This window comes from Mus caroli, chromosome 8, assembly GCF_900094665.2.
Source record: "Mus caroli chromosome 8, CAROLI_EIJ_v1.1, whole genome shotgun sequence".
Taxonomy (NCBI): domain Eukaryota; kingdom Metazoa; phylum Chordata; class Mammalia; order Rodentia; family Muridae; genus Mus; species Mus caroli.
The window spans coordinates 69,771,818-69,797,558 of record NC_034577.1 but is presented as its reverse complement, the minus strand read 5'-3'; the positions used below and the strand labels follow the sequence as shown (position 1 = coordinate 69,797,558).

General features: G+C 40.5%; 1 protein-coding gene across 4 annotated transcripts in view; it reads right to left on the bottom strand.

Moving 5' to 3' along the window:
- Positions 1–25,741, bottom strand: part of Ttc29 (tetratricopeptide repeat domain 29) — a 189,746-nt gene that overhangs the window by 150,390 nt on the left and 13,615 nt on the right. For all 4 annotated transcript variants that reach the window (XM_021170292.2, XM_021170294.2, XM_021170293.2 and 1 more), the window contains one exon: positions 4,882–5,105. In XM_021170292.2, coding sequence (XP_021025951.1) covers positions 4,882–5,105 — 224 coding nt within the window. The remainder of the gene's footprint in view (positions 1–4,881; positions 5,106–25,741) is intronic.

Below are 25,741 nucleotides of genomic sequence, written 5' to 3'. Positions count from 1 at the left end.
TGAGATTCTTAAGTTGAGAATGTGTACATACTAGCCATTCTTTTCACTCAAACTTCTGGTAATTTGTTACATGCATCTTTGTACTTTGAACATATATATGTCACACCAAGAGTATGCCACTAATCTGTGAGCCCCTATTGTGAAAGATGCTGCAATAGTGTACTTGAGCAAAGGTATCTCTGTGGTAAGAACTGTGCCTTGATCCTGTAGATCAAATGGCCTACACAAGCCTCAAACAGGACATTCTTCCTGCCTCTGCCCACCAAGACCTGACATTACAGCAGTGAGTCACTATAGTCATGACTAAATTGCTTTTAAACAAGACATTATGAACAGAGGTCACCGATATCAACTTCTCGCTATTACTAGGAGGGTCAGCTCCTAAAATGACCATTATTGTGGACAATATTGTCTATTAGTATGCTGTATGAAATTAAATGAAAAATCCTAGAAGAATTACCCTGAACATTAAAAAGGTAGCAACCAAGAGCTGTAAATAAGTCACTTCAATTTTTTCAAAATCACTTCTTTGTGTGTATATGTGTGAATAGAGTGGAGTACGTGTGTGTGTGTGTGTGTGTGTGTGTGTGTGTGTGTGTGTGTCCATGCACACGTTTGTAGAGGTGTCTTCCTCAGTTGCTTGCTGCCTTATTTCCTTGAGGTTGGGTCTCTCTCTCCAGGTTCAGAAACCTGGAGCTAGGTTTGCCTGCTTTGTTAAGGCTGGGGTGGCTAACCATTCACAGTGACCCCCTTGTCTCTGCCCCCACCTCCACTGGTGTTATAGAAACATTCAGCCATATGCAGTATTTGTCAGGGTTTCTATTGTTGCAACCAAAGATCATAACCAAAACCTAGTTGGAGTGGAAAGTGTTATTTGGCTCACACTTCCAGATCACAGTTCATCGTTGAAGGAAGTCGAGGCAAGAACTCAAGCAGGGCAGGAACCTGGAGGCAGAAGCTGATGCAGAGGCCATGGAGGGGTGCTGCTTACTGGCTTGTTCCCCATGGCTTGCTCAGCCTGCTTTCTAATAGAACCAGGGCCACCAGCCTAGAGGTGGTCCCACCACTATAGCTGAACCCTCCACCATCAATCACTAATTATGAAAATGCCTTATATCCAGATCTTATGGAGGTGTTTTCTCAATTAAGGTTTCCTCTCTTCAGATAACTTGCTTCTGTCACGTTGACATTAGACGAGCCGGGACATCCAGCTTTTCCTCCGGTGCTGGGAATCTAACTTCGTTCTGTACACTTGCACAGGCAAGAACTCTCCATAGCGACGTTTTCTCAGCTCCTCAAGACACTTCTAAATAACACACCCCTTTTCTTAACAGAAACTCCCCACAGAAACTTCTCACCTACTCTGAATAGACTAGTAAAGTATAGCTTATCCTACAGAAACTTCTCACCTAGTGTGAATAGACTAGTACAGTTTATCAAATGTTTCATTTTTTCCTGGTTGGAGTTTTCTGTTTACAGACTCAAGTTGATAAGGTATGTCAACTTTCTATTTTTACAAATGTGTATGTAAACATTTTCTGTTTTTTAGTAAATTGAACTGTAATTTAAAATATTCTCAACATATATACAGAGTATTTTTTAAAGTACTGAGTTGTAAGTATGTAAGTTCCCAGGATTCTGTAGTTAAAACATGCCAATAAGGTGAGCTATTTTTCTGTAACCACATCCGTACTCTTCACAGTCTAAGTAGCCTGTTCTCCTCGAGAGCTGCAGCAGGCATCATCTGAAGATGGAACTTCACTATGGGCTTGCTATTCAGACTCTCTGACCTGTACTCTAAAAACGGGATTCTCTGCTATAGTAAGTTTGAGAAATACTCTTGCTAATTTTCTCCACTCAGTGAAATAACACAGTACACAAAGGTGTAAACCATGGTTGGGTAAATGGTGCAGAATCAGGATGCTTAAGCCCAGAGCTAATTAACCCGGAGTCTTCCAAACTTACTTTACTCCGTGATGTTTTCCCCATTTTTCTACTTTGCATAAAACTTACATTGTGTGAGAGTGCACTTGAGTCCAACAGACTTTGTGTGTATTAAACGAATGTTGTCAGAAGACAACGTAGCTTCAACCTTCAACCACAATTTGCAAGTCAAGTGTAAGAGACTTTAGAGTTATCTCTGCCTTCAGTTTGCTCTCACTATTAGTGCCATTTTTTTCCTCAAGACACTTAAGAATAACATTCCAGGTGTCATGGAAGAGTCTCACAGCAGGGACTGTGAGATGTGTCTGAGATAGGTATGTTAACCTTTGGAAGATAACACCAAAAGGAAGGACTAGGTTGCTTTAAATAGTTTGATATAAAGCAACAAGTGGTTTTGGTGATTTAAATAACACGAATGCTGCTGCTGTGCACATCTGCTGAGGCTGAACTGGTGCAGCCCACCACTGTTCCTGCCACAGATGAGGCAGTACTGATGCAGATGACCACTGATACTGCCACAGCTAGTATGAAATGAGCTTCACCATGGCCCTCGATGAGTGGATGGGTTTGAGGATGGGTTTGAGGATGGGTGGATGGGTGGATGGATGGATAGGTGGGTAGGTGGATAGATGGATGGATGGATGGGTGGGTGGACGGGTGGATGGGTAAATGGTTGGGTAGGTGGATGGATGGATGGATGGATGGATGGATGGATGGATAGGTGGGTGGATGGATGGATGGATGGATGGATGGATGGATGGATGGATGGATAGGTGGGTAGGTGGATGGATAGATGGATGGATAGTTGGGTAGGTGGATGGATGGATGGGTGGGTGGACAGGTGGATGGATGGATAGATGGGTGGATGGATGGATGGATGGATAGGTGGGTAGGTGGATGGATGGATGGATGAGTGGGTGGATGGATGGATGGATGGATAGGTGGGTGGATGGATGGATAGATGAGGAAGCAGTGAGGACTCTCAGCATTATTCAGCATTACCTTCTCAAAACCCGACACCACACACTGTGGACCCTGAGACATTCCTAACAGAACTTTGCCCTCTAGCTGCATACACCTTAAAACATACACAGGTGTTTTCAGATCTAGGAGTCATTCAACCCAACAAAAGCAAACATGTAGATGCTATTTTCTGGAGTAATTTTTATTCAGATCTCAATTTTACTCTGATAAATTTTAGATGTAGAGGGTGAAAAATAATGCACAAAGTTCTAAAAACTGATTATACTTTCTGTAATAATTCTAATTTTCTATAGTTCAGGAAGGCAAAAGCCATGGCACCTCATAGAAGATAAGCCAATGGGTAAACTATTTTGAGTAAAGGTAATTTTGCCCATTTAAGAAGTATAACCTTATTTCTCAGACATGCTCAATAAACCACACAATGCCACTTGAATGGGTCCTCACTGGGACCTGGTCTTCCAAGTGCTACTTTCCTTTAACTTGAGCATCCTGTGGTTTGTCAAATGTGGTTTATCTTCTTTACAACAGACAGACACAGCAATGACACATCACAGCACGTCAGGCACTTGGCTCGAGTTTATGCTACTCAAATGAAAGTCCCCAAACTAAGCTGATGATAAAATTGAACCTTATAAAATAAATAGTAGGCAAAGTTTATCCTGGACAGCTCTATTTCCTGTGTAAGTATCAATTTAGGATTTCGCTCTGACAGTAGAATTTGGGACTTAGCTTTTGTTTGTTTTGTAATAACATAGCATATTTTTAAAAATAATAGTCAATTTCTCATGTTTAAATTGTTTTTTGAAAATTCATCAAAGGACTTCATTTTATGTCAATTCTGCAGTTTAAAATGCTTCCCACACTATCGAACCCCCCCCGCCCCCCCCCCAGTACTGTACCCTTGGGTTTGTGTCCACATTATGTCCTACCTTATAGTCTGAAGTCGCTGAGCTCACTCTGAGGGCTAGAATTTGGGCTGCCCCTCTGCTCTGTGTACCTGTCTTCACAACTGCAGCAGTGAGCAGTTGGGCAGGAAGAATTGCCTACTGACCCTGTGAAGGCCCCAAATGAAAGGTCATATTGCCACGTATAGCACAAGCCTTTCTTGTCTTTCTTTTGTGTCCTCTTGTCTTTTCAGTCAGAGATGCAGGAAAAATTTGAAATGCCAAATTCTAGATTTTTTTTCCTTTTTTCAAATGAAAACAACAAATACCTAATACAGACCTAAAAATGTTAAATGGCAAAGCCCATATAATTTTATCGTATTTTCTTAATACTTAATTTTCTTAAATACTTTAGAGTATTAAGTACATAATACTTTAAATATAAAACACCAACTTTATTTAAAAAAGTGTTAAAATATGGCAAAAGAATGCCTTAAAATGATTTTGTGAAACATAGGAAATTAACTTTTGAAGCCATAATCGTGGGTTGCATATTATTTTTCCCCTTCTTCTGAAAAAGTGTCTCACAATGTAGCTGAGGCTAACCCCAAACTCAGAATAAGCTGTCTCATTGTCCCAAGTGCTGGGATTACAGCCTTAACAACACCCTAGAAATTACAGGCGTTTCATATCTTTTTAAATACTACCATTTTCTAATTCAAGCTGACAGGATCTCATGACAAAACTTTGAATGCTCGTTACATAGACGCTAAAACAAACTATATCTGTGTGGTTTTTATGTGACAGTGCCTTGAAAACTGGCCAATATTCATACAACACAGAGACAAGTCAGGATGTGTTCTTGTTGGAAACTTATGGAAATGTTTGGTAGAGCACTGTCTTCCCAGGCTTGCAATGCCATCTGCAGAATGTCTTTGTAGCTGGTCATTTAGCCCTAAAGCCACTCAGTGGAATATGTTGAACTGTGTGATTTGTCTTAATGTATCAAATTCATAGGGCGACATTTTGGAATCTTCCCTGGGGTGCAACCCCACATCCCAGCACCTACCTTTCCTCTCTGCAGCCTCGGCCCTGGTCAGGTAGTGGTAGAAATTGTCTAGCTTGTCTGGCTGGTCCTCCAGAGGCCTCTGCTGCCAGAAGAGGGACCGTGCCTTCGCAGCTTCCCGGAGCGTATCCCACTGTTCCATCAGTGCAAAGAGCTCGGTGAAGGACTTGTGGAACCCATCTCGCAACATGTCCACGCAGATGCTCTTCTTGTATGAGTTCCTGTGGCTGGGAACACGAGCAGAACACCAGCCATTTTAGACCAGAGAGGAGTTCCCAATCTCTAAACACCAGAAGTCAAGGCAGGCTTTCTTACTCATCTTCCTCAGCGAAAGCATGAAAACTATCAAGAGATCTTTGTGGCAAATCAAACAACTTCTGTTTAAGAAGGATGCAGAGAGCTTACCTAACATAGTTACGTTCATGTAACCGCACCTCTGAAAAGGACAGATGTGTCACTTTAACTATTCAAAGGTTCTTTTTTTCATACACACAGACAAATACAAACATGTCCACTCCCTACCCTACCCCCTACACACACCCCTGCTCAAACCAACCAACCTCTCAGCAGACCAAACAGACCTGCCAGCCAAGTAAGAAGACCAACAAGAAAAAAACCTTGTTGAATATTAAAAATCCATTAATTTCTGTATTATGTAGTTCTATAACCTGTTATTGGAATTTGGCCATTTCCAGTCAATCATGCTTCTGTATTTAATGTTTTAAACAATTACTGAAATACCATAGTGTGTGTGTGTATGTATATATATATATATACATATATATGTGTGTGTGTGTACAGGTAGGATCAAATGAATGGTTTGATAATTCAATTATCAAGTAAGTAGATAAACAAATAGAAATTCACTTCCTATTAAATTTGGAAATTTGGAAAGCTGAGACAGGAGGATTGTGCATTTGAATTCAGCCTGGGCTACATAGTATGAGCCTGTCTCAAAAGATAAAACCAAATCAAAACCTCCTAACACATACTTTATTGTTCATAAGCATGGATAAAGAAACAGATGACTCTCTGATGTATTTATCCCACAAATCCCTACTGGCTTTCTCATGATGAAATACCTACTTTTTCCATTTTCTTATGTGTGTTGTGTGCATATGTGTGTTGTGCATTGTTTGCATATGTGTGAAAGTACAAATGCATGTGTGTGTGCCTGCAGGTGGGGGCCTGCGGTTGATGTGAGGGACATCCATGGTCACTTTTGAGTCTTATTCTTGGGAGCAGGATCTCTAAGTCTGACTCAGATCTTACAGATGCAGCTAGTTTTACTAGCCAGTTTGCTCTGGAGACACTCTGTCTCCATTCCCTGAGTTAACGGCAGTTAAAGGCAGGTGGATACACTCTCTGGCATATGTGTGAGGTCTGGGGATCTGAACTCCAGTTCTTATGCTCGAATGGCAAGTGATTTAACTTTTGAGCCCCCAGACTCAGCCATCTCTGCAGCTCCTCTTCTCCCCCACTCCCATCCCTCTCCAAGATGTACTGTTCTAGGCCAAAAAGAGTCAGTGCCCTTGTAAAATGTGTATGCCCATTCAAGGGAAGACACAGACAACAACTAAACAGACACATAATAAACAATGATTGAAATGTTTATTTAAGAGTTACATGTGCTGCCAGGTGTGGTGGCACTGGTCTTTAATCCCAGCACTCAGGAGGCAGAGGCAAGCAGATCTCTGTGATTTTGAGGCCAGCCAGATCTACATGCTGAGTTCCAAGCCAGCCAGAGTTTTGTAGAAGGATCCTGTCTGAAAACAAACAAACAAAAAACAAAAGGAAAGAAACAAAAGGAAAAAGAATACGCATGCTTATGGAGAACAACCATGGGGTAGTCACTGTTTAACCAAAAGAACAAGTAGATATTAAAAGATAGTTTCAAGTAAATTACGGTATGTTCTTTCTTTAAAAGAAGACAGTTCGATGTTTAGGACAATTGACCTGATGGGGGACTGACTACTGGCAATGCAGGCTTGAAGGTCAGTGGAATCTACCTGATCACTCAGAATCAGGAGTTCTGATGTGGAGCCCGACATGCCCTGACATCCCTACCCGAACAACCCTGAATCCCATTCCTTTCCCTGTGTAAAAGCCTGTATTATCATCAGTCCTAACCACATTGCAGAACTCTTCTAGGAAGAGTCTTACATGAACTTGAACTTTAGCCTTCTCCCACCTGATAACCAGATTATTTACAGAAATAACTGATAGACTGTAAAGAAACTATCTTCCTATACCAAAAAAATCAAGAGCCATCATGTGTTTCTAAGATTAAAAGAGAAGACTAATGCATGATTTCTGTTTCCTGCCATGTCCTCTGAGCCAGTGAGAAGGGCCCAGAATAGAAGGGTCAGGGGTGAACCTGTGAACGGGACACATCCCCTTTCTCCCACCCCCCTCTCTCAAATACTAGGTGAGGTGGAAATGGAACTCGGTTTCTTGTAATATCCAGAAGAATTGGGAGGGAGGGGGCAACTGTACCCATCTCTTGTGGGATGCATGAAGGTATGAAGACAACAACCATCTATCTCCTTGTCCATCTCCCTGAGCGCAGGACATATGGAAACAACCAACTCTCAGGTTCTAAGCAGAAGACAGCTGGCCCTTTAATTTCTCAAGGACCTAGGACAACACGAGAGGGACACCATAACATCCCAGGTGCTCTGTGTGCCACACGGAAGGTTTTGGACAGAGAGGGCCACAATTCCTGCCACCATAGTTTCAAACAGCAGCAAGGTTTGTATGCTAAAAGGCTGCGTATAGGCTGCACATGGGGACAGACCCGATACACAAGCTGTGCTGGAGAGATCTGGCAGCTCAAGCTAGCTCATCTGCAGAGCTGCTGGCGAAGCTCAGCCAGGGATGCACCTGGCCACCTCTGTGGGACTGCATAGTTCAGGAATACACTCAGTAAGAGAGCTTGCCTTCCAGAAGCTTAGAAAACCAAAGCTTCTAGATACTTGCTAATGGCGCATAGTGGAAGGTCTGGCTGAGTGGCCTGGTGGATTCAAGGCTGATATCTCTGGGATTATCTTGTTCTCTGTGCTTTGCTGATCACTATCAAGCTGCTACAAATCACTTTTAAAATGAGAAGAAAGGAGACTCGGTGGCATGGCTTTCCTTATCTGTGGGGGAAAACGAAACCATTTCTGTAAGGAGAAGCTCCTCATTCATGCTTTACTGGTCAGAACTGGGTCAAACGCCACCCTGCTATACTGCAAACCAACACTGACTTTGGTTGCCATCTTGTTCAGGAAAGGAAGATACTGCATCAGATATATGGACACTAAAAGATAAGTTTCTGACATTTTAGGACTAAAGCTGAACTTTCGTATACATTTTTGTTTGTGGGAACCAGTAATTCTACTGCCTTTTGGCTCCCACACTGAGTGCAATGTTGTTTAGTTTTGTTTTGTTTTTCTGTTACAGGAGGAGAGGTGATGGTAAGTGGCTTTTGAATGTTGAGTAATCCGAGAAAGATCACCACACTGGTCTGGCTTTATCTAAGTGACAAGATAAGATTTTGACACTAGGGAGGATTAAGGCTGAGGGCCAGGAATTAAAATGAAGTTATATCAAAAAAGTAGACTTAGAGTCCGTGACTCTGAACTTCACACCTGATCCTACAGAAGGAGTGGAAGAGGACAAGCCCGGAAGCTTCGAGGAGAGATAGTGGGCTCTGCTGGCCACTCATGAGAAAGGCTGTGGGTCTGGATCCAGGGCACAGGAGGTGGAGAATCTGTTGGCTCCAAAATGTATTTAGGTGATGGCATGTGGTGGTGGCATGACTTGGTGACTGGTGTTACCAAAGTGAAGAAGCAGATTGACAATGGGTCATATTCTAAAGAGGGGAAACAAATGGTTGATTGGACTTTGAAAATGATTAACTGGAGTTTGTGGAATCTGAGGATATATGTGATTGGCAGTCCAGAAGGCCTCAGAGGATGGAGGCTGGAACGCCAACCTTTCTTAAAATAAGAGATGCCATCTCTGTGTGTTGGAGGCTCTCACCAGGTAAGTGAGAAGACCTCCTGGGTCAAACATAAAGAAAAGTGAAATTCTGGCTTTAAACACTAATTTGGGGCATCAGAAGAGCCACTCCTGCAAGATCAGGTGAGAGACAAAAGCAGACAAGCACCCCGGGCCTCCTTTGTTATCCTAGAGAGATGGAAGAGGGTCATTTACTGGAGGTGACCTGCCCAGCATTGAGCTCCCTCTCCACAGCTAGCAGCATTCTAGAATAGATGGAAATAACCAGTCCCACTGGGGATAAGTTATTTGTGGGTCAAGAATTTTAGTAATTTAATCAGGGCCTTTTTACCAAAAGGATGAGTACTGAGGTAAAGTGTTGATCCACAGACACTGTCTGGGAAACAGGATGAAAGCAGGACTACGGCTCATTCGACGAGGCAATGGCTTCTTAGGAACACTGTTGGGGCTGTTCTTGCTATCCACCGTCTGTTAAGGGTGCTATGACTTGGCCTTTCCTTCTGGACCAAGTTCTCTCCGAATTTCCACCTAATTAATTACTAAATAATACCCTTCCAATAAGGCCACTTCCGCTTAATTTAGTCATGATCAGTTGCTGCTCCCTATGGCCCTAAATTCCCAAAGCATCACCAAAAGCTGGACTGAGATTATTTCTGAGATAGCTTTCAGCTTCCAAACATCCACGAGATGCAATTGGCATCCATTTCAAAAATATCTAGTGAATGTTCAAATGGCCATTCTTCACGAAGATGCTCTAACAGTCAATATTTCAATATGTATCTATAACTATGCTGACATTTTGATTTGGCACATAGGTTTACACATGTGTAAACTTATGTATCATCAAATAAGCCCTGTTATTCAAACCCAGGATGAAGAAAAATCAGTGATGTCAACCTATTCAATAAATTCCCATTCAGACCTTCATAGTTAATGTAAATCTTTATTTACTAAGATTCCTTGATTATTTGGAAGTAACAGTGTGCGTCAGTTCTTGCTAGTATATTTGAACTCTTCAAATTTCTGTTTCTTAATAGACAACTGTAGTCAAAGTTCTCTTGCTTTGTGCAAATGTTGGCTTATTTTAAATATAAAGGCAATAGAATTTTGTCACCATTTTAATCATTTTTCCTTGGGACCTGATTGTTTTACTCCTCAGTTTTAGTGACACACCAAAACATTTATGAATATTGGTCTAAACTAAAATATGTTGCTTTTAGGCATCAGAATAAAAATTTATACAAGGGGGAAATGAGAACTCTGGGAACCCCCTGAGAGGATTTCATATTACGGAATTTGAGGACAGTGCTCACAGAGAACAAGGGGTATGCAAATAAATGTGAGGGCATTCCTGACCACATCAACCACCTATAAATGTGTTCCAGGAAGTGATCAGCAGAGGCACATCAGGCTTCGGTGCCATGTCAGCTTCATCAACCCAACATAAGCTAGAGGGTCACTCGAGAGGAAGGTATTTTCTTAATTAGTGATTGATGTGGGAGAGCCCAGCACATTGTGGGTGATCTCACCCCTGGGTGGCCTTGGAAAGCAAGCTAAGCAAGCCATGAAGAGCAGGCCAGTAAGCAGCACCCCTCCGTGGCCTCTGCATCAGCTCCTGCCTTCAGATCCCCCCAACTCCCTTTTGAGCCCCTGGTTCCACTGCCTTCAGTGATGAACTGTGATGTGGAAGGGGAAGCCAAGTGGACCCTTTCTACTTAAGTTGCTTTTGGTTATGATGTTTTCTCATCGCAGTAGAAGTCCTAACTAAGACACCAGGATTGGATCTGCAGCTGGGGAAGGGATTTTCAAACTAGATGTAGTTCTATCTACATGGTGTCTACTGCTATTTAAAGGCACCACTCAATGGCGATCTGGTTAACTATTTTAATTTGCATCAAAACTCCTCTAAAATATTTGTGTTGCCCAAAGCCATAGAAGCTTGCAGGGGGTGGGGGTGGGGGTAGAACTCTTTCTGCCCCTGATTCATAATTTTTCCACTCTCCCATAGTTACATAGACAACCTTGCCCTTCTTCATCTTCTCTACAGTGTTCTGCTTATTTGCATTGTTTGTTTAAAACTTTGATATATTCTGACAACTAGGATGCAATACCCTGTTTGAATCACGTAGTCTTTATCTGAGCTAATCTGTGTTCAAACTGGGCCAGGGAAGGTGACCAGAGTCACATTCTGAGACCGTCCCAAAGAAGCCTTCTTCTTAAAACGAGGGGCTGGCAGGTGATAGCATCCACGACAAATGGATTCGATAGCGGAGTCTTATTGGAGGGTATGAAGGAAGCACACTGGCAAACATTTAATAAGAATGAAAACCAAACCCTTCTACAAACAGAGCTGGTAAAGGGAGGAAGCAGACGGGCATGGTCCCCTTATTCTCTTTGCATGTGAACGTGAGTTAGCTTGAGATGGACTTCCAAAACCTAAGTACTATTATCTCTCCAAATATGTGGGGAATAAATTTATCGCATTTCTTTACGGGCTAACCTGGAATCAGATTATCAGAGTGAACCTTCACGTTCAGAGCTCAAGCACAGTCCAATAAGGGAAAAAAACATACTTTAAAACAAGATCATAAAAATTTTATTTAATTCGACAAAGATAAACTTGAAAGATCTGTAAGAGCTCATCAAAAGTCAGGCTAATACTTTTATTCCATTAAGTTAATATTTATAAGCCACTAGTGGGATATCTGTCGGTTTTAACAGTCTTACACTCATATTGGAGGGATAACTGTTATTGGAATCACCTGCGGGATAATTACACTGACTTAATGAATACCGAAACAGCTTCAGTTAATATAATTTCCACGAAATAAAGTGAACTGCTATTCTTACCTCGGCTTTCCAGTGTAGGTAGATATTACACACCATCAAAATGAAACAAAAAGTTATTTCCATGCACACAGACACTCACACGGATTGCATAAGTGCCTAGGACTGGTTCAATACTTTTCACTCTTGCAATTTTTTTTTCTCCAAAAGCTGAACAACAACAACAACAACAACAAACATTGGGAAGCATTTCTCTATAAATACATAAAGCTAGAGGAAAGAGATAAAATAAAAACTATCATAGCACTTAGAATGACTTTACTTCAAAAATAAATGGAATTTCAGTGAACAACGATAGCATTCATTATCTAAATGTCTGCTTTAAACTAATTAAAATTTAGTTACAGTGATGTCGAATACTGATTGAGAATCGTCCTATATCTACACTACATACTGGAAAGTAATAAATGAACAGTGAGTGCACTTTTAAGGGCTTTTATTTTATTTTCCATGTACTTCCAAATATAGTCAGGTACAAAGTTTTAACATTAAACAAAAACAAACAAACAAGCCAACAAGCAAACAACCCAAACATCCCTTCCTTTAAAAAGCACCAAGGTTTCCAGTGAGTTGACTGGTCTCTGGGGGCATCTACTGGAAATTTAGCAAACTGCAGTCACATCATGTAAATCTGATAACTTTGATTTTTCATCTTAATACGGATATTATTTTAACTGATATGCAAACAAGGTGGCACCCAAATAATATACATGTAAAGTTATGCATGGCATCCTAGCTGATCCACATGACAAGGGCAAAGGAGGAAGCTGTCTGAGTCCAGTGAGCCATACCCCGTTGCTTTAAGTAGCATGTTAGGCCAACGTTTTCAAATCATTTAGTTCTCATTTATGGAAGAATTGAGGCGTGCTATCAGTAGTAAGCACCCATACCTAGTAAGGAAAATGCAAACACTTTGCAACTGTGACGGTTTCTCAGAAACCCACATTGCTTATCTGTACAGCCACTAACTACAAATTAACAGTGCAGTTGATTTTCTATATGGTTAAGTTTAGCTCTTCCATGTTGGTATCTGGAAAAGCAGAATTTTGGTATATTTAAATTTAAAACTCTCTTTAATTATGACTCGTCACTATAATTTGAATTATTCATTAGGATTAACATGACTGATTCTTCTAGATATTTCAAAACGTGAAGAATAATGCACATATTTTTAAATATACATTTCAATAAAGAACTTCTCATGCTATTTTATTTATGACTAATTATGTGGTAAGAATTTTAATGGCATAATTATAATCACAACCTTTATTCTTTATGAAGGTTATGGGTATATATTTAAAATAAAGTGTTAAAAATAATTTTAAATGTTTAAGTATTGTGCTATATCTTCTATCATTACATATTTTACATGTTATCATAATTTTGGGTAAAATTCTCTTTACAATGATTAAAATAATTAACATCTAGCATGCATTAATTTATGTTTTCTGAAAAATCTCTTCAGAATAACCACTTAAATAAGTGTGGTATAATCCATTATGTAAGCTCTTAAAAATGAAAATAAAAATATTGCAATTACAATGTAGATATTAATACAATAGAATATTTTGTTTCAGTTTAGATTTAGATCCAATTAGGTATCTAGGTTAACCTGCTAATTTAAAAATAAATAAAATCTACCACATTGACAGTGAATAGAATTGGTATGTAATACCAATACCAGTTGTAAGTTGACATATTTGAATCTTTGGAAAAACTGTTACTCATGCAAGTTTTGATCTACATTTTTGGAAAATACAAATTCATATCTATTAATAAAGTAAAAAGCATAAAATTTCAACATTTTTACAGCACAGGTACAGAATAGAAAATATTATTTGAAAAGTTCTACTTAATTCAAGCACATCTTTTTTTTTCCTTTTAATTTTTTTTTAAGGAAACCTAGTAATAAGGTAGAATTATTACTAATATAGTTCTTTTGGGTAATACAACATTTAAAGACATAGTTAACAAAAAAATCCTCCCAACAAGAATTTCTTTCTAGACGGGTAACTTCATTTTAGAATGCATGAAATATTTCTGTAGCAATAAGCGAATGTTAGGTCACACATTCCATTATTAGAACTGACATTTGGCATTCAGTGCAGTGACTCTGGTGAGACCAGGGGTTGTTTATCAACCCAGCAATGTCTTGCTGGCCATGATTACTGGACATCACAAGAGGATGGATTTGATTCAGCAGGCAGCACAGGACTGCAGCCCTTTGAATGGCTTTAAATAGTTCTCTTAATAATATAAAGGCATTTAAAAATGTATTGATCACACTAAAAATGATTTACCCAAATGATTTCCATTCATTCACATCTTTGAATCACAGTGGCCACCCTTAGTTGAGCACGAATCAACAATGCACCCAGCAATGGCACAGAACTAGTTATCCACAAAAGCTGTCATGCAGAGAACTAGTTATCCACAAAAGCTGTCATGCAGAGAACTAGTTATCCACAAAAGCTGTCATGCANCTGTCATGCAGAGAACTAGTTATCCACAAAAGCTGTCATGCAGAGAACTAGTTATCCACAAAAGCTGTCATGCAGAGAACTAGTTATCCACAAAAACTGTCACGCAGAGAACTAGCTATCCACAAAAACTGTCACACAGAGAACTAGTTATCCACAAAAGCTGTCACCCAGTATTTTAGCAGTAGACATCTTTTTGTTGAGAAATAAAATCTCAAAATGTATCCACATTTTTACAAAGTTTCTTTGGGAGTTTCATATAAAACACTGGAAGAGAGCCCTTATATAAGTCTCCAGGTTTGTATACCATCTAACTACTTGCAAATCTTCGTGAGAGGGTCAGGGTCAGACTTCCTTAGAGTAGAGCAGCAACTGCGGAACCAGGCAGAGTGCGTGAGCTGTGCACCAAGTGCCTGCCCTTTTAGGAGTTTTTCCAGGGAATGAGTATTAAGCCAGAATGAACACCTTTGGGTAAAAGGAACAGACACAGAGATTTATGGTGTTTTGTTTGGTTTGTTTGTTTGTTTGTTTGTTTGTTGGTTTATTAGTTTTCTTTGTTGTGGTTCAAATGACACTGTAATTGTACAGTTTCTAAAGTGACTTTTAGTGACAAAAAGGAACTCTGAGTAAGTATTATAATTTTATTATATTGTGTCCTGATAAACACTGAATATGAAGTAAAAATTAATTTCACATATCATAACTACAAACACACCAAAGTATTAATGCTGCTACAGCAACTGAATACTTTCGTGTAAATTAATATGATAATTTATGTTAGCATAAAACTCCACCCACAGAATATTGTATCTACTATTTTTATATGTACTTTGTTGTGTCCTGCACAATTTTTGAAATCATAAGACTTGAGGTTGTTTTTCTCAAAAGAGCCCCTCCCAAAACAAAAACCCACTTTCTTTATCATCTTTATCATCTTTATCATCTTTTCGGCTTTCATCTCTATAAATAAAACAATTGGTTCTCCATGTAAGGTGAGTGAAATGGGAAAATAGGAAAAGAGAAAGCCGGAGAGCTAATCTTAGGGAACAACCTGTGCCTTACAACAAAGGCACGGCCGAGTGGCAACCCGACCCACCGTGTTTTCTGGGTCCGGCCTGGCTGTTTTCAGGGAGCACCTCACACTTTGCCTGTGCCAGAGTTCCTGAGTTTTGCAAGTAAAATTCCGTTTCTTGCACTCTTGCTGGGAGTCGTGAGAGTCTGTGGTTTGCACCTTCCCATTAAAAATGTATTGTATTTTTTGAAATTATTCACCCCGCCTTTTATCCAGATCGCGCCTTTGAAAGGAGGAAGTGGATGATAAATGGAATAATTCATGACTTCCCATTAAATATGAAACTTTCTTTTGCAGAGTTTAGAAAATGAAGTTCTACATAATGTACAGAAGTTGATTAGAACTTTTTCTACATTTTTTTTTTAAATCTCTCACATAAAACAACTACACGAAGAGGTTTCTCTGTAAGAGGAAAAGCAGTTGATTCTTTGCACCTATGGTTTCCAGCTTTCTGTTCTTGTGTTTTTGCCTCTAAACACACGCACATACACTAGCACATGCACTCACAGCCGTGCACACACTCAAACATACACTTCTTAGGATTACTTAAAAGCATTAAGATGATGACAGGAAACAAGTACACGAGGCTCTTCGGTTGACAAGTACTTACGAGAAATGTGACACCCTTAAAACACAAAAGGAAAAAAAGTACATAATTTAAAAAATGACAGCCAAACATTATTCATGCTCTTTAGTATGAAAATAAATAGAAAAACTTGCATTTTGATTTTTTTATAGTGTGACATTTCTTCTAGTGAGGTGATGACATTTGCTGTGAAAACTGAACAAGACCTCATCGCTCAGAACCTTCTCGCTCCCTCAGCGTCTCTCTGTCCCCTTTCCCAGGGGCTCTGCTAAACCTACCTCTTTCTTTCTTCCTTTTCCTTTTGAAAAATTAAGTTCATTACAAGCTTAGGCTCATTTTACCACTGTCGTTTTGTAATTTTTAGATGAAAAAACAAAACAAAACAAAACAAAACCTATGGTAAATTGAGTAAAAAGACAAGTTACATCTGAATGCTCAAGGGCAACTCCAGAACTGATTTTTGTGGTTCTAAGGTGACTGCCTCACCAATGACACAGCTTTCATTAGCATCCTTTAACTTTCTTCCACATGAAAGGTAAGTTCAGGGTGTGCTTTCCCTTGTCAGACTTAAGGACAGAGTTATAAGGCATTTGGAGTAAACCTTCTTTGACTATCAATACAAAGAGATGAGTATCAGAGAGAGAGAGAGAGAGAGAGAGAGAGAGAGAGAGAGAGAGAGAGAGAGAGAGAGATATGAATGCTTCTCGCAGGCCCCGTGCATGAGGGATCAAACTTCCAGAAAGCAGTGAGAAGCGCAATAATGAAAACCACAGACACTGATCATTCTGAGGCTCTGCCAAGACAGAGTCTCAGAGAGATAACTTGCCATAAATAGCATGTTGACCTTACGGCAGCTATCATGAATATCTAGAAAATTACTAGTCAGGACTAACAATATTTAAAATCAAGTTTTGTAATTAACAAGAGTGTTGTAAAACAAGGAGGAGGTATTTTTTGAGAATACAAAACAATGTTGAATTCAAAGTTTAAAAAAATGTACATAAAATAGAGAGCAGGCAGAAAGCGCGTTGTCTCTTTCTAGTTCCTGCACAACACTGAAAATGCTAACAGGAGGCGAGCAGGCAGCCTTCGCAGCATGATCAACAGCACACAGAACAGAATTCAAGCAGAAAAACAATCAGAAGAGCAGAAGGCTCAGAGGTCTATAAATGGATGGATCACTGAGAAATACAGCAGGCAGAAAAAAAATGCACCAGATGCAATGCCTTCAAAATGTAGAGAATCACCAGGACAATGAAGACAAAGTGATTGAAATGAGTTTTCTCTCAGAAACTTACAGATACAGGAAAGGAAAAACTGCATGGCTAACACATACCCGGCTGAAGGGAATAACAGACTCAAGCAAGCTGGTGACTGGATCCCAATAGCTGTGTCTGCCAACTGTTCAGCAAAGTAATGTACAACATGGATTAATTTCTAAAACGTACAAGACTGTTTTTTTATAAAAGTTGACTGTACTAGCTACACCGGAAATTTCATGAGCTTATATCATGCACGGTGTATCATCTGAGTCAAGGTTCCCTCCTCAAACCCTCAATTCCACTGAATGAAAGCAGCAGAGAGCAAGCACACACAAAAACCATTCTTCTGGAAATGCATAAACAAATCTCTAATTTATTCATTGCTTCAAAGTGAAGCCTTTTATGGACACTTGACATATTTGGGGTTTTAAAGATGCCCAAACATCACATCCCTGAGAAGCAAGCATCCTCAGGTCAGAAGGAAGCTTCCCACAGGAGTGTTGTGAAAACAGGGAGCAGCCGTTCCCAGCGAGGAAGGAGCTTCCAACTCAGAGTGACAGAAAAAAATAACGAAAAAGACACAATGAAATTAGCCCAAAGACAGAGCAGAAGAGAACACATCAAGGGTAAACTGAAAGATAATAAAATAGAAGGAGGTGGGGGGCATCTCACAAAACAAACAGCTACTTATATAAAAGACAGAGAAGTCGCTTCGAACCTTATCAAGAATGAGGCAGGAGCACAAAAGCAGATGCAGCTGTGCACAGCAGCCGCACAGCCCTAATTACAGCCACAGCCATAGTCTTTCATGTACAGATGCTGATCGCAACGCTTGGCATATAATTATCTGATTTAAACCTCCCAATGTTTTCTATAAAATTGTAGGGCAGGAAAAGAAAGATTACAGGTTAACCCTATGATTTAGATGAAAATGTACACACACAAACACACACACACACACACACACACACACAGAGAGAGAGAGAGAGAGAGAGAGAGAGAGAGAGAGAGAGAGAACAAATCAAAGCTACACCATGTAAGTAGGTTTTACCCCAGAATTGAAGGATATAGTCCAGTATTAGAAAATTTAGTAATTTTATTATCATCTCAGCAAAATTTATGATCACCTCAGAAAAAATTAGAAAATTATTTAAAAATGTTAAAACCCATAATGTCTAAGGAACGTAGAAAGTGAGGAAACATTTTGTTGGCAATATGCACCTATTAAAGACACATGGGGAACCCCCTTCATGTTTGCAGTACACTGGAGAATAACATTGGAATTTGGTGCAATCCTCACTAAAGACCCAGTGATAAGCTTAAAATCCATACTAAACAGCAATATGCAAGAAAAGTATTTGGAACAAAGAGGGGCACCACATGCAACTGTATTCGAGAAGAGGGCTGTGGCACCAACTCCAGGACAGGCAAAAAAGTCAGTCACCCAGAACACCATGCTTGTGTGTGTGTGTGGGGGGGGGGGCACCAGAAAGCACACCCAAGAATATAACATTTAATGTAAGAGGTACCGCAGTTTGGGGAAAGACGTGGGAACAGTGGATTTATTCACAGATTTTAATGATTATTTCTTAACATTGGTGTCTTGCACACACATGAAAGATACATTGCATACACTATAGTACCCCTCTGCACTTAAAAATGTACTTCAAATACTTAAATCGGTTTCTAATCACTTTCCTGTCTTGGTAGGTTTATGGTAATGTCACCACTAAAATCTTCCAGTGCTTAAGCCTATCTCTTGGTATAGTGACTTTGTAGACACATATTTTGGACTTCTGCATTAGTAATTGTTTATTGGCTTGAATAGTCACTTTTTTCTTAAATTCTGTATCCTCCTATTCCACTTGTGTGGTCATTTATGAGGGAAGCATAAGGAGGGTCCAGAGAGGCTGCATGTGTGCACATGTGTGCATAGGTGTTTATTCATATGTGTATGTGTGCATATATGTATGTGTTTGGGTGTGCATGCATGCATGTGTGCACATGTGTATGTGTGTATGTGCAAGTATGTGTGCATGTATTGTGTGTATGTACATGTGTATGTGTGAGTGTATATAAGTATGCTTATGTATTTGTGTGTGTAGGGACATGTGTGTATGTGGGCATGTGTATGTGAGTGCGTATGTGTTAGTGTGTGGGCATGTAAGTGTGTGTGCATATGAGTGGTGAGTGTATGTGTGTGTGTATGTGTGTGTGTGTGTATGTGTGTGTGTGTGTGTGTGTGTAGGTTTGTCAGCTTTTGCTTCAGCTGTAAATGACTTTCCGTTGATGGTCTATTTGACTGTTCCATCTTGCAGATTCTTGTTCTTCTTCACTTATTGTAATATTTCTTGTAATTGTAGTATTTCTTTCTCTGTGCTAATTTGGAATTTAATTTTGTTATTTTTTTAGTTTTATAAAAAGGAAACTCAGAGCATCGGTTTGTCACAGAGCAGAACAAAAATCAAGAGGCAAATCAGAAAACACTTGCCACAAACAAAAGAGAGGCAAAATCAGGCATTTCAAAGTGTATGTGACACAGCTGAGGGGTGTTTAAAGGGACACTCACAGAGCTGCGATGCTCGTATGTCAGAAGAATAAATATCTACGGGAAGAGTGGCCTAGGGAGGGAGAGAGGGAGGGAGGTGAGGGGAGGGGAGTAGACAGGTAGGTAGGTGGTGGGTGAAGAATCTAGTACCATCTTGGGAATTCTGGAGGAGTCTGGAGCCTGGCCTCTAGTGCAAGCCATCACATTCTCTCCAGCTTAGCCCCCTTTCTTCTGAACCATTTTTCCTACTGCAGCACTTCTTTTTTATCACAATTTCTTGGTCTCATTGCTAAGTGTCTCCCTGTACATGTACATACAGTGCATATAAATACGTAAGACAAAAGTTTAGCAACCCTGCTACACAACGTCCCACTGCCTTTTGTTAACTATTAACATAATCCTTTGAGCACTCTGGGCCCAGCCTTCCCACCACTGCATCTGCTTGTCCAGATGAAGAGGCTGAGTCATGGACGGTTAAAAGGGAGTGCTCCACAGCCAGCCAGCTGTCTGTGAATACAGAGCTGGGAATCAAGCACAGAGGGTCTTGCTTGAAATCTGTGCTCTTCCACTAAGACTCGTAACCTCCGCTGCTGAGCCTTACTGAGTGCAATGCTCTTGTTTCTATTCTATTTTATGATCGCCCTCTTTTTATTTTTAAAATGCTGGCTGTGATCCCCAAACTAATGGGTCATAATCACTACTCTCTAATGGGTCACAATCTATAGTTTATTAAATATTAATGCTTGGGGAAATAAAGCTTATGTTTATGATGGTCCACAGTTACTCCGAAAGCAGCAACGGGGGCTTGCAATTCTACTGTATTGGTGAGAGTGGGTCAAAGGTCTCACACATTGAGAAATGGGTAAACCAAGGCCAGAGAAGGAAAAAAGGCTTATCTGGTACCCCAGGCATGAGAGGGGATGGAAGGTATGCCAGGTGCCAGGCTAGGAAGTTGATGGGCAGTCACACACTGATTCACCCACACCTGTGAGCTGTGGTCCTCATCAATACCAAAGATGCAAACAAGATCAATACCAAAGATATAAACAAGACGTCATTCTTCAGCCCGCCAGAGCAGGGCGCAGGGAGCCGGATGCAGGGAGCGGGACAGTAGCTGTGGTGGTAGCTGCAGTCCACTATGGGAGGGGTTACACAACAGTGAAAAGTTTACCTGATAGAACTGAACCACTTAAGAACCAAGAGAGACCAGGATACAGTCTAGGCAAGAGCCGCAGTGCCCTTGGGATGGGGGATGAGAAAGACTTAGTAAAGACCCCAGGAACTCCGGAGTCAAGATGACATTGGGAACAAAGGTGGGTGGCACAGCTGGAATATAAAGATCGAAGGTCAGTACGTGTCCCCTACCTGGGAAACCTTGGTCAAATAACTTAATACATCTGTACTTTCATTCATGGTTATAAATGAAACTGACAGGTTTTTTTGTTTGTTTTTTTGTTTTGTTTTAGGAGTAAAAGAATTAATAGAGATGACACACGTGAAAGTATCTGGGACATTTTAAGTGGCCATTATAGTCCTTATTTTAGAAAAGATTCAGAGTGGAAATGAGGGGATTTTACTGGAAAGGGTAGGCATATGCTTAGGTAAACCCGCCCGCCCTAAGATAAGGGAATACTTATTGAGCACCTACTATCTGCTTCGTATTGTTGAAGGAACTGGGGACTCACTCAGCTGGGAACAAGGCTTTGCCCCAGCTGCTTAGGTTGGTCGGAAGAGTCATCATCTAATTCGTCCTTTATCCAACCCCACATCCATTCTGTCACCATCTTCAATCATCCCATCCCCTTAAATTTAATCATTTAAATTTAGAATTTAATGTCCTAAATCCAAGCACTTTTTTTTTATAATGTGCTGTATAATTACCCACACTATCAGGTCACTCTCAGCTCTTACTTGGTACTGCTCCAGAGTGGGGGACACACAGTGCAGAGCAGCCGTGAGCTCAAATTAAAACGAAGCCACCTCATTGTCATTTCCTTGTACAGAAATACTCCAAAAATGTTTCTAACATTTTTAGAATAAGGGTTAGGCTCCTCAGGAATTATGCTGACCAGGTCATATCTGCTCCCTCAAAAGCTGTACACATGGAATGAGAAAAAAAAACCCACACAAAAGAAACTGGGAAAGATTCTTTCTCATTGATCACCTAAGAATTTTGGAAGATACTACAGTGATTAATTAGTTAATTAATTAATGACTAAATACATATATAATTAATTCATTTTAATTAATTCAAGGACATTTTATTAGGTTTAATTAATTTAAGGGCCGAAGGCGTCAACATTGGTGAATTTTCGAACAATAAAAGTCTTCTATACCAAAAGCTAAAGGGAAGCAAATCCTGATAAGTGAAAATCATTATTGCAGGTTTCCCAGGACTGTGCGACTCTTCTGTCTCAGGACCAGGAGGTGCGCAGAGCAGAGCCCTGTCACTAAGTCTTTACTCCTTGATGATGTAATGCAAGCACATTGGAAACGGCGGCTTCAGTGCCCAGTCATTTCTCACCCTGCCAGTGAATCCTAGATGCCTTGACCTTGCAGTGGTGGCTTCTCCCTCTGGGGTAGGCTCTGAGAACTGATACTTCATTATCTAGCTTCTTATTGGTTTTGATAATCTAAATAGGAAAAACAGGTTTCTGTGGAAAATGACCTAATCAAGCTTATTCAATTTAAACCTTTCTAATTTCGTATAATTTCTACCTTGGCTGTTTGGTTCCGCAATGGATCTGCGTTCTTCCATCTTCCTGTCAGTAACATGCATATGCTGTTTCTCGAGCATTTTGAAAGGCATGTAACCTATATGTGGATGTTGCTTAGCCCAACGCTGACACCTGAGTTAGTGGACTGTCGAGTTTTGCCTGAGTGTGTGGATCCTGATGAAGAAAAGGATGTGATTGGCTACTTTTGAGTTTTCTGAGTGTGTTTAAGATATTTGCTAATCTGAAGAAGATGGTCAAAATGTATGACTTTTGCCTAGTAGTATATAGAAAATTGATATTATTTGTTAAAGCACAAGTCTGAGGATACATATTTACACACGTATCAACATACCATGTACACACATTCACAAACATGTAAATACCTGAGTGTGCATCTTGATAACTAACCTCAAGACCATAAGAAATTGGAGTGTTTCTAAATAATGCAATTAAAAACTGCACAAAAATGTTGCCTTAAATTTTCTTTCTTTATCATTTCTCATGGTTAGACATAAAATATTCTTGCTTCAAAAAAAAGAGAGAGAGAGAGAGAATTATGTTGTACTTTTTAATCTACAGGTGGAGAATTCCCCCATTGCACTGACCAGGAAAGACCTTGATCTAGACATTTCTGTGGAGACTTTGTGTATGACAGGGCATCCTCGTGAGCCTACAGTTTAGGTTGCTTGAAGCACTGAGAAGTTCCACGGTTAATATGATACCACGCCCACCTTCCGATATAAAACGCAGTGAATGTGTGGGCCAGGAGAATGGTAGTGCTACAATATCAATATTTTAGGGACTGGTTTTTAACCATAATGGAAATCTAAAAGGTTCTGAATAGTTTCAAGTCTTCCCTGTTCTAATGCCGTCAGAATACAATATCAAAGACTAACCTTACTTTAACATGATAACACCATCATATAACCATTCACTGGGTAACTGACTACTTCCGAAGTTTTAATTTGCCAGCTCCCTTAGAGAGTTTATTATTTTACAGCGGCGAATAGCGTTTTAAAGAGAAACAAGATGATCTCACACTGGCAGACAACAAGGAGCAGAGCAGAGGATGGACACACCTGGAGGAACCTGAATTCCCACAGCATGCTCTGAACGGTTAGATCCAGAGTCAGCATCTGCTCTCTACACCTGTCTAGAGTGCATGGCCACTGTGCAAATCCAAGCACCAGATTGGTTACCTGATTGGTGGGCAACTGGCAAACGTGAAAGGCACATCTCGTAGAAGGTTCTGAGATTACAGAAGAAAACCTACTCCTCAGTGCAATGGTAATTTATTTTAATCCAGTAGGAGTTACACAACGCAGAATGAAGAAGAAAGGGGCTGTAAAATCATTTCTATTTTATGCAGTTTCCTCGGCGAACCGGAACTTTATCAGCTATCCGGACTCTTTGGCCAGTGAGCTCTGGGCACTCTCTTGTTTCTGCCCCCGCTGGATTGCAGCTGCTTGGTGACACATCCGGCCTTTACCTGGGTGCTGGGTTTGGCACTCCTCTCCTCCTACTTATGCACCAAAGCACTTTACCAAGTGAGCCATGCTCACCGCCCTGGTTCTTGGTTTTGTTACAGCCCAAAGTGACAACACTTGCCACCCAACTCACCCTTCTTGCTGAGGCTCAAAGAAAGACATGCACAGGGAGAGCAGTGTCTCAGAGAGGTACATAGGGCCAAACCCACCTTCTTGGTTCACATACTGGGGTTGGGATTTGAAACGGAAACTATTATGGGGCAGATTAACATTGTCTGTCCCCAAATGATTTTGCTCATTTGTATCGCCACGTACATTGTTACAAAAACTTCAGCCAGAAAATTTTATTTAATTCTATAAATGATATTTTTATTACTTAGCTTCTTAGAGCAATTAAGATATGATAATGAGTGATATTTTAAGTGCTTTTAGAAAAACAATATTACCTTTCGATAATATGCGGAATTAAAAACCCAAAGTGTACCAAGAGCTGTGATTCAACAATTTTCTGCAGTTAAATGTTAGTTAAAACAACATCGGTAAGCCTATCACGTAGACCTATGCAATAAAGTTGAATCACTGTCAAATGCAGAGAACCCACGTTCTCTCAGCACTCGCAATGGGCTCACAACCACCTGTAACTCCAGGTTCAGGGAATTCAAAGTTGCAATGCCCTCTTTTGATCTCCACAGCTAACTGCAAATGCGTGCTCATCCACAATCATACACAGAGCTACATACGTTATAAAAAAGCTGGGTGTGGTGGTGTGTGCCTTGAGAAACAGAGGCAAGTCAGTCAAGAGTTCCAAGTCACCCTCATCTTCAGAGGTGAGTTCAAGGCCAGCCTGGACTGTAAACGGCTCTGTCTCAAGAACTAGGTGTTAAGATCCTATCTCTGAAGACACCACACATCTTACTTTCAAGGTATAAAGAAACCCAAAAGGAACTGATCTGGAGGCTTCCTCCCTGCCTTCAAACTGTGAGGTGGTACCACACAGGCTGCTGGGGAGAAGGCCATCGATGGCCTTACCCAGCTGGCAACCCTGTGGTTTACAGCATCAACCTATCAGGCAAAATGAGTGTGATGGTAACAGCCGGTCTCTGATGGGGAGGTAGTATGGTCTGCCCTACAAGCAGGAATGTATTCCTAGTACTGCAAACTTAGCTAAAAACCCATGGCTGAGGTTGTCTTAGGCCTAAGGGTAAACACAATACTGTTGATGAGCTAAATTGTCACGGTCCCAAGCTACCTTCTAAATAGTTATGTTTATCCCTATAGACAAGTGCTACTTTAATCAGAAAAGCTCTGATTATTGCAGGGAGTATTAGTGGATGCAGAGGCAAATAGCTGTTCAAGGTGCTGTGGATAAGTAATAGCTGAATATTTAACCCTAAAGAAGACATTTATAAGTTCTCTAGTTAATGCACGATGCTAACATGGCAGAAGATGGGGTGGAAAGAATATAAGAGTTAGAGAAGAAAGAGGAGGAAGAGGAGGAGGAGGAGGAGGAGGAGGAGAGCTGTAGATGCAGTCACCCATCATCTCACAGCAGCTATGGCTGCTTGCAATAGGTCAACACAAGCCTAGCAACAATCATGAGAGAGTTTAAAGTGCTACCCTTTCCCAATGAACTATCAGCTATTGGTGAATTCTGGGGGAGGGACAGTCATTGACTTCAGTTGTAACCCACTGAGAAGCCACCAGGCTCCAGTGATAGTTCCAAATCCACGGTCACACAGATGATCCTGATTAAACTCAGCAACAAGCTTGTACAACCACTCTGGAAATCAGTCTGGCGGTTCCTCAGAAAATTGGACATAGTACTACCGGAGGATCCAGCAATACCTCTCCTGGGCATA